At 41.7% G+C, this 9,323-nt stretch overlaps 3 protein-coding genes across 3 annotated transcripts in view; 1 reads left to right on the top strand and 2 right to left on the bottom strand.

Annotated features, from left to right (window-relative positions):
* Positions 1-2,583, bottom strand: part of LOC118406505 — a 2,877-nt gene extending 294 nt beyond the window's left edge. Inside the window, exons 1-4 of the mRNA XM_035806565.1 lie at positions 2,432-2,583; positions 1,014-1,862; positions 425-905; positions 89-223 (exon numbers count right to left, since the gene is read on the bottom strand). Of these exons, the coding sequence (XP_035662458.1) occupies positions 89-223; positions 425-905; positions 1,014-1,847 (1,450 nt within the window). The 5' untranslated portion in view covers positions 1,848-1,862; positions 2,432-2,583. The remainder of the gene's footprint in view (positions 1-88; positions 224-424; positions 906-1,013; positions 1,863-2,431) is intronic.
* Positions 2,584-2,759: 176 nt separating this feature from the next.
* LOC118406581 (carbonyl reductase [NADPH] 1-like) lies at positions 2,760-7,273 on the top strand. The gene is made up of 9 exons (XM_035806701.1): positions 2,760-2,856; positions 3,687-3,768; positions 4,117-4,295; positions 4,776-4,888; positions 5,143-5,265; positions 5,557-5,609; positions 5,824-5,918; positions 6,371-6,434; positions 6,800-7,273. Exons 1-9 carry the CDS (start codon positions 2,839-2,841, stop codon positions 6,892-6,894), a joined length of 822 nt encoding a protein of 273 aa, XP_035662594.1. The 5' UTR covers positions 2,760-2,838; the 3' UTR covers positions 6,895-7,273.
* Positions 7,274-7,457: 184 nt separating this feature from the next.
* Positions 7,458-9,243, bottom strand: LOC118406582 (low-density lipoprotein receptor-related protein 5-like). Its single transcript, XM_035806702.1, has 3 exons — positions 9,093-9,243; positions 8,646-8,741; positions 7,458-8,218 (listed from the first exon to the last, which is right to left on the bottom strand). Exons 1-3 carry the CDS (start codon positions 9,166-9,168, stop codon positions 7,623-7,625), a joined length of 768 nt encoding a protein of 255 aa, XP_035662595.1. The 5' UTR covers positions 9,169-9,243; the 3' UTR covers positions 7,458-7,622.
* Between the last annotated feature and the right edge of the window lie 80 nt (positions 9,244-9,323).

Below are 9,323 nucleotides of genomic sequence, written 5' to 3'. Positions count from 1 at the left end.
TCAAGTGACTCAACCATTATACATGCAAAGGTATTGCAGTGATCTGATTCACTAGATATACAAGTGTTTCTATTCTGAGTGACAATACCTGTGACAATCCCCAGCCCAAGTGACAGTGGTCTCTCTGTCTGGGGCACCTCTGCAGCCTCACTGCTAGTCTTCTCAGGAGAGTTCTGGAGTCTTGATTTTACCCCAGGCGATTCAGACTTTCTGGCTGGGGATACTGACAAAAGAAAAAGAAGTCCTTGATGAATTGAAGAATAGATAGACTTCATAATAACACTAACAGTTAAAACTTTTGACAATACAATGTACTTAACACAAGAATGAGTCTGAATTACACAAATGCTATGATGGTAACACATACACAGGTGTACTATATATACTACGAAGAAATGTACTAGTACTACAGTGTACTACATACCATTCTTCTCTGGAGTGTTGGTAGCACCTGACCCTTCCCCTTTGACCTGACCTGGTGACTTTTTTGTCTTGCCTTCCTCCATGAAGGACTCCTTTGTTGGGAAGTTTCCCCTGCCCGGCGTTCGGGGGGACTTTGGTTCACTCTTGAACTTGGCTGGAATCCCTCCCACCTTTGGGCTGTTAACTGGTGTTGTGGAGGAGTTTCCTCCCTCTGCTAGTCTTTTACATTTCTGCTCCATGACTTTCACAACGTTCTGAGCCTCCGTCACTTCAGCTTCCTTGAACTGCAGCTGTGTCTTAAGTCTTTCCAACTCCTTTTCCAGTTCCTTCTCCTTGGAGGTCTGTGCTTGGACCTTCTTTTCCTCTTCCTCCAGGCGGGCTTTCTTAAATTGGTCGATTTCCTCTTGGTGTTTCTTTAAGGAGCCTCGGAGAATCTTAATTTCTCCCTCTTTACCAAACTGCTCCTCCTGCAAGGATGCCAACTGTGATGGAAAAAAAATCATTAAAGATATGTTTGCAATCAACAATTTAAATGTTTGAATTTAAATGTTCTTAAGGCAAAGTATCAAAGGAAACAATCTCATACATACCTGTTTTTTATAGTTATCACACTCTGCTTTCAGCCTATTCAGTTCTTGTTGGTTGATATCTGGCCCTGTCTGCCTTGTGGATGAAGGTCCTGCCTTGCTCAAGTTGCTGCCTGTTGTTACTGAAGCTGCAGAAGATACTTGCACCTCTCCCTTCTGTCTGAAAGTCATCCCCCCACCTCTTTTGTTCTCCAACTCCCTGGAGTTCTGAGCCATTACCTTGGTAGATAATGGACCACAATCACTACCCTTTGGTAGGACATTACTGTTTGAAACATGTGTTGTTCTACCACTTGCTGACTTGAAAGTAAAGGAGCCTGCACTGCTCACTCCACTAGTACTTCCCTGGGTTTGTCTTTTACCAACCGTGGTTTGCGGTTGTCTGCTACCAAGTGAACTGTTGTTTGTGACGCGAGATGAACCTGTTGTTAGGGAATCGAAGTTGGGCACATTGCTCTGGACAAGGTTTCTCGTTGCGCTGGTGGATGCCTGGCCCATGTTGCAGCCATTTTGTTTCTGCTGCCTAGGCTCTGCGGGTGCTGTTTCTGAGGGGTCTGCTTGGCTGTACGCCTGAGATGCCATGAAGTCAATCTGATCCAAGTCATCGGCTGTCAGAAACTCGTCATCGTCTGCGAAGGTGTCGTTAAAACCCGATCCTGTAGCGGCGTTATCCAGTCTGGCCTTTTTACGAGGAGTCTCTACGCTGTCTTGGTCTGAGGGTGCGGCCATGTTGCCGTGTCTCGCTGTAAGTCTGTTCTGTTGTGTGTTGTATTGGAACATACCGGGTCGGTGGTGGTTACCTGTTTTAGGTCCGGTGAACAGGGGATTGGACGCCATCCTCACAGATGGAATCTGTCAGATGGAAAAATAAACATTAAAATCAGTTAGCACTTTTCTGAGTTAAAATATCATACTGTTGGTTCTGACAGATCTAGATGAGTCATTTCTAAAGTAGTTGATACATGATTGATACATGATGTTGCATCATTATGCCAATCTTGGAAGTTTCATCATCCATCATCTGACAATGCTTTGCTACAAAACGTAAACCCCAGTACTTGTTTGTACACAATTTACAACAAGCACATGTAATCATCACGACCAAAGTTTATCTCTTTATGTATGATCTATAGTATTCTATTTCTTAGTAACAGTACCAATGATAGACCTATCAGCTGTTGGATAGTCTACATACTACATACTACATACCGAGCAAAGTCGAAAGAATTCTAGATCACGCAAATCACAATACAAAAGTTTTGTTTTCTAAAACAAATTATGTGTATTTACTAATGAACATTTACATAGCAGATTTTCATGAGTATGACTGATCGAAAGGGTTTGGGTAACTAGATCACCGTTTAGCAAGCGAACATAATCAGCACAAGGAGACAAACAGTTCCCCGTTGATTTCTTCTTACCTGCTAAGCCATCAACAACGACTCTACAACCCTGCAAAGCAGATAATCGCAAGAGTTGTGTAGTCAATCAGAAACTTCTGCCGCCATTTTTCATCTGAAATGTGAACTCTCGGACTGACGGGAAATCTCGCGATATCAGAATAGGGCCAGTCTATTATGGAAAACGGGGTATTTTGTGTACATCTGAATAGACAATTTTCGGCAAACTAATACCTCAAACATAGTAATAACAATATACATGTAGTAGCTATAAATATATTTAATTGTATATATCATGTTACACTTTTCTTGTTTTGTACTATTTTATTACTTACAAAAACGTCCCCTTCTTCATTGAATCGTTTCTTCCAAAAGTTGACCTCTGACAGAGACATAGCTACGAAAGCTTCAAAGCGCACCAAGTCAAGATGAGTCGAGTTGCTGTGGTAAGTCCGTCCCAAGCAGTTAACATGCTTGACAGTTTCTTTCCGATTGATCTGTAGAATAGCTTGATAGGGAAATACGCTCTATTTTTGAGAGCTCATTGGTTTTGCTGTTTTTAATGAATTTATGCCTTGTCCCGTCAATATTCTCTCACTTCCGGGTATCTCAACCTTCATTCAACTTTCGCTCCTGGACCATCATAGTCTGTTAAAGTCGGTGCCGATGGCCACCCAGTACCAACATATCATCGATAGTCATGATGGGGAATGGGACATTTGGCCGCTGGAGGACTGTGGTTGTGTTACAAAGCTGTGGTAGAACATTATGTAACGTTAACATTATAAATGTAGCTACACTGGTGGTCAGTGCAACTTATTCTGCTTAGTCATGTGTCAACAAATCCTGCTGAGTCATGTGTCAAGAAATCCTGCCGAGTCATGTGTCAACAGAAATGTGCTCACCACTATCTAAAATAAGTTACATCTATTATATGTTTCAGGCCTGTTCTTTTTATTTTTTCTGTCAGCAACTATTAGGTTTGTGTCCCACCTGAGGGACTTTTCTTATCTTTTTTTTTTTTTAACATAACGTTATATCTTCTATGTAACGTTACAACATTTTCATCTTGCGAACAGGGCATCATACATTTGACACTCAGGTTTTATTATTTCTTTTTGCAGGATTTTTCTTTGTTCCCCTTAAGAAAAAATCCTGCAATTTCATGGAAACTGGAGCATTTCTAGTTGATAATAGTATCTGCATGCTAATTAACAAAAAACTTATTTGTGCAGTAGGTTTAAACGTTGCATTTTTGTTGTTTGTATAAACACAGGTTACAGGAGCAAACAAGGGTATCGGCTTAGCCATAGTCAAGGGACTGTGCAAGCAGTTTGATGGGACAGTGTACCTCACTGGTAAGTATTGCAGATGCTGAACTGTTGAGTTTTGCAGTGTGTAAATTAAGACATGTACATGTATCATCTATATAATCTCCAAGCACATCCTACGTTAGCATAAGATAGTATCAAAAGCTGGCAGAGGAGTGAAGCCGGTCTAGGAGGTAGCCATATACATGTAGTATATACACTCCTCTGCCAGCTATTATATATCTTATGCTACCATCTACATGTATGTACTCTTTATCCTCCAAGCATTTCAAATACTATGTCATGTCAGCTAGATTTTCATATTGATGCCAATGATGGTAGCCAGATGAATGGGATGGAACAGAAATCTAAGTGTAACTTTATCCTGTTGTGCAGCTAGAGATGAGAGCAAAGGACAGGAAGCAGTGAAGGAGTTGAATGAGCAGGGATGTCAGCCCAGGTTCCACCAACTAGACGTCTTGTCGCTGGATAGCATCCACAGGTTCAAACAACACCTTGAAAAAGAGCACCAAGGGCTGGATGTGCTGGTGAACAATGCTGGGGTGATGTATGGGGTGAGGCCATGGTTCTTTCTCTCTCCTCAATTTGGTCCACACTGGTCAGACATGGTATGGATATTGATAAGGATACAAGGTAGAACATTATGTAACATGATGATGTAAATGTAATGTAGCTTGGTGGTCAGTGCAACTTAAACTCTGCTTAGTCATGTGTCAACAAATCCTGCCGAGTCATGTGTCAACAGAAATGTGAAACTAAAATTCTGCTTCTCTGACTTAGTAAAAGAAAAGAAAACTATGAACACTACTGCTGGTACAGATACTATTGGGGTTATGGGCAATACAGAGGGGTACAGGCGATACAGGGGGCACAGGCACTACAGGGGGTTCAGACACTACAGGGGATACGGACACTACAGGGGGTACGGAACACTACTGGAGGTACAAACTATCTAGTACCCAGACCAATATTTTTCATGTGTTACTATGCATGTCCTACTCATACCCATACATCCGCACATTCATTTGTTACAGCGTAGCAATCCCACACCTTTGGTGGAACAAGTTGAGGTTACCATGGGAATCAACTTCTTTGGTCTCCTGAATCTTACCAAGGCGTTGATGCCACTGCTGAAACCTCATGCCAGGTACAATGTTACTTTACTCTGTGATAAGTGTCCTCAAAGCTATAGATTCTGTTCCCTGTAACCCAAGACATATATCTGAAAACAAACAAGAACTATTTACCACTCAAAAATCATGACCAAAGCATTTCCAGATCTCGAGTTATCAAAACAGGAAGCTACTAGGAGGCCAAAAATCTAATTGTTTTCGGGACCCATCAAGACCTGAACACACACACCACACCAATAAGTATATATTTGCATTGTTTTCCCATCAGAATTGTGAATGTTAGCAGCGGGTTGGGAGACCTGTCTTACGTCACCCCTGAACGCAGACAGACCTTCCAATCAAAACAGCTGACTGAAGAGGAGCTGGTCCAGATGATGGAGCAGTTTGTCAGGTAAAGATGGGGAATAGAGGAAAGAAAGAAGGAAGGAAAAAAAGAAGGCAGGAATGATGGAATTCAGTTACCAGTTGGAAACATTGCACCACTTTCAACTTGATGGCTTGTTGATTTCAGCAGTGCCACAGAAATGTATATGGTACTAGTGTACAGGATGGACAGTGAAGTCAATAGTATATAACTAAACAACAAAGACATAATTCATTTGATAATATGTATTACTAGTACTTTGTTCATTGTACAGAAATTTCAAGCACAACTTTTTCTAACAAATGTTTGTGTATCTAGTGATGTGAAATCAGGTGTGCATGAAGAGAAAGGATGGAAGATGGAGCCACTGGGTAAGTTTTGTTTTCTCATACATTATTCTGTATAATTTGGGAGGTTATAAGCATGAGAAGGACATATTTGAATGACTATCAAAGTATATTTGAAGCCTAGTGCTATGGTGTTATGGGCTCTGTTGAGATTACATACCAACATGTACTTGAATTACAGTAACCTAAACATCACTTTCAAAGGAAATAATCAGCATATCCTGTTTATTTCCCACAGCGTACCGTGTGTCCAAAATGGGTGCGACAGCCCTGAGTATGGTGCAGCAGAGGCAGTTTGATGCTGATCCAGCAGCAGACATTGTTGTCAATGCTGTAAGGACTTTGTCCTTATCACTTTGCATGGATTATCTGTAACAATACCTGATGTACATGAATTGCTCTACATATGTAAGGTTCTTTTAGTCTGGTATAGTATCATGTACATATGATTTTATACAACAAAGTACATGTATTAGGGATTTTCTTACATCTGCGGTGATATGGTAGTGTTTTATGTGACAATGTAACTTACTAGTACTTACTTAATCGATGCAACAAACACAAACAACTGTTTATTCAGGCTCACACACTCACTCACTCATTCACTTACTCAATCAATCAATCAATCACTCATCCTCTTGCACCTGGTGCATCAAGCCAAAAATTTTCACAAGGCTTCTCTGTCTGCATCTGTTCTCTGCCATTGGTATGACCTGGTGGAGTGAGATTCAGTCTATTTATTTCAGTGTTGGCTTTTTTCTTGATTCTGTTTTTTTATCTCCCAGGTATGCCCAGGCTGGGTGAGAACAGACATGGGAGGTCCTAATGCAGGAAGATCAGTGGACAAAGGTTAGTTAAGGACACATTTATGTAAGGTGCAGGTATGTAAAGAACAAGAGAAGAATCTGCGACTCTCGCGATGTCATATTCCCAGCCATCAACTCAAAATTTACTTCTCAGTCCAAGATTTACTGCTTGCAAAATTTTTGATTGTAAGCTGTCTTTTGATTGTAGGCTGTGTTTTCCTGTAGACAAGCAGGCTTGTGATGACACCTCCAGACTGTGGTTTTGTGTTCCTGTCAGGATAATGTTTAAATAAACCTTTGTTGGCTAAATCACTCACCAAAATTGTACTGGTTAAAGCCTGAGTCAACAGGGAGAAGCTATTAAAACTAGATGAAGCTATATCTGTTGAAAGAGACTTTTACTTGCAGGAGCTGAAACACCAATCTACCTGGCCTTGCTCCCTCCCAATGTGAGCAGTCCCAGAGGGGAATTTCTGCGGGACAAGAAGATCCTCAGCTTCTAGGAAACATGCAGAAACTGTGACCAATGTTTGCAAGAAATATAATATGCTGATGATTTTGTAATATTGTGCCAGAATTGTTGTCATTATCCTCATTTACTGATTTGAGCATTCTGATGATTACAAATTGCATTTGAAGTTGTTACATTCGTGTGCGAAAATGTTTGGAACTGCGGTACTTAACTACCTCATCTAATGCTGTAGTACCATTATGAGTTCCAAGGAAGCGCTATTGTACTGTACTATGGACAGCTACTGTACTATGAGGGGTTCATGATGTGCTGTGGACACTTGTTTTCATCAAACGGTTCTGAGCACCGTAGTACATGGTCTTTCGGTACAAATGCCAAATGAATTCAATAAAGAGACATAAGATTTTACATTAATGCGTGTTTTAAGTCTATGTTTTCATTGGATCCGATCGAGATATTGATTCAAAGATGGGTCTTTGAACTATGGTGTGGGCTATTCCTTTATTCTACTAGTGGGGTATTGTTTTAGACAGAACAATTCTGCCCTTTTACATTTTCTATTAAACACGAAAGAAACAAGACATCATGACGAGGTATTGTTGAAACAGAAATGATTGCAGTTTTATTCCAAATTTCAATAAAATTGATATCAATATTATAAATTCACGTAAATATGTTAACACAGCAACATATACAGATATGTACACTCAAATGTACAATAATTATATTTACAAAACTTCGTGCTATCCAAGCCTGGTGTTATACAGCTGAGGAATCTAGTGTGCGATCATAGACTTGATGATACAGGTCTGCATAAGGAGGGGGCGGGTAGGAGGGCAGCAGTGAACCGTCACTGTCGCTTCCCTTTCGGTCTCCTAGCAACGGCTGTAAACTTGGTTTATCACTACCAGATCTTGTCGGTAGCACCACGTGGCCGTTTGCCTGGGAGTTTGCTGCGTTAGAACAGTCTCCGTTCAAGGTGTGTGTAGAGGCCGCCCGGTCATCCGTGGCACTGGTACTAGTACTCCCGACGCTGTGTGTGGGGATGTACCCCCGAGTGATGATGGCTCTCCCGTCCCGTATCACCAGCCGAGCCACCCTCTCGGACGGCTCGTACGCTGGGCTCTCTGTGTACTCGTAGTCTATACTCCTCTGAGTAGCGCCTCCTTGGAATTTGTCGCGGAACCGTGTGTAGCGCACGGCGGCGGCGAAGATGATGATTCCCACCGAGACGAAAGCGATGATGACGATGGCGACGATGGCTCCGTTACTCAGCCCGTGCCCGCCGTACGTGGCCTCTTGGTCATGCGCACTCAGGGTGGTGGGGAAGTTGCTAGGACGATGAACTTCGCTCACTGGGGGAAGAGAGGGCGGAAACATAAACACTAACAATCGCATTATGAATAGATAAAGTCAAATGGATATACGTTAAACTTTGTTCTTTGCTTTGCTCCAATCTGCTTTCATTGTTTCCATGCAACAACATATTCTAGTTTTAACACGCTCTGCCAGCTCATTCTAGTGACATTGAATTTGAAGGTAAGCTATAGCTGTCACCCAAAACGTCCGAACGTAATTTACAAATATTATCCATTTATAGAGATTGAATATTGTTTACCCGAATGCCTAACACTTATCAACGCAACATGCAGGGTTCTGTACACATGAACGATATAGAACCAAGGACCATGTAGACCGCAATATGCTTTCGAGTACATGATGGCGAATTTGAAGCTTCCAGGAGGGAGACAACATCGTATTCCTGTTGAGTAGTGAGAGTACCTTGGGCATGGGGCAGGTCCGTTCTGTTTCCAGGAGGGTCCTTCAGCCGGTCACAGTTCGTCTGGTGGTCCAGGTTCGACTCGTCACTGGAATCACCTGGAGTACAGATTAACAGCATATCAGCGTGTCAGTGAGCAACAGATCGATCTTTTTCAATTTCACTGCAAAATCATCTCAGTAGTGTTCGGAAGAAACAATAGGGCGTAGCATCAAATTTTGAACTGCCATTTCAACTATTAACGAGAAACAAAAGGGATTACAAGAAACATCTGAAGGTTTACGCTTGACAAATGATTTAGATAGGTACCTGTCTACCTCTTGTTTGAACTGACATGATAAGTTACATTAAGGAATTCAGTCGGAACAAAGCATTATTATCCTTCCATTGCACGTTGAAACAGTGCCGAGAGATTTTAAGAATGACTACAAGTGAAAATAGTTGTTTACCACAGTTGTTGATCCCGTCACATTCCAGTTCAGCGTGGATACAGCGGCCGTTCGCACACTTAAACTGCGGCTGCATGAAGCCCGGGCCGATGTGTTCCAGTGGACACAAGCCGAGACCTGCAAAAATGAGCAAGTTATGAAAGGTTAATTCGTTGAAAATCGGAAGTAAATATGCAATCTTTTATAACGTCAAGTATATGACGCTGAATTCGAAATTAGCATATGTCTGGG

The sequence above is a fragment of the Branchiostoma floridae genome, chromosome 19, assembly GCF_000003815.2.
Source record: "Branchiostoma floridae strain S238N-H82 chromosome 19, Bfl_VNyyK, whole genome shotgun sequence".
NCBI classification, from domain to species: Eukaryota; Metazoa; Chordata; class Leptocardii; order Amphioxiformes; family Branchiostomatidae; genus Branchiostoma; species Branchiostoma floridae.
This window is presented reverse-complemented; position numbering and strand designations above follow the sequence as displayed.

What these genes read in the sequence shown, in the direction of transcription:
- LOC118406582 (XM_035806702.1), bottom strand. Translation starts at nt 9,168, where the DNA reads ATGCAGCCGCAGTTTAAGTGTGCGAACGGCCGCTGTATCCACGCTGAA. An exon ending in TGACGGGATCAACAACTGTG is followed by an intron (nt 8,742 to 9,092) that starts GTAAACAACTAT and finishes TCTGTACTCCAG; the next exon opens with GTGATTCCAGTGACGAGTCG. An exon ending in GGACCTGCCCCATGCCCAAG is followed by an intron (nt 8,219 to 8,645) that starts GTACTCTCACTA and finishes CTCTTCCCCCAG; the next exon opens with TGAGCGAAGTTCATCGTCCT.
- LOC118406581 (XM_035806701.1), top strand. An exon ending in TGGGACAGTGTACCTCACTG is followed by an intron (nt 3,769 to 4,116) that starts GTAAGTATTGCA and finishes CCTGTTGTGCAG; the next exon opens with CTAGAGATGAGAGCAAAGGA. An exon ending in CTGCTGAAACCTCATGCCAG is followed by an intron (nt 4,889 to 5,142) that starts GTACAATGTTAC and finishes TTTTCCCATCAG; the next exon opens with AATTGTGAATGTTAGCAGCG.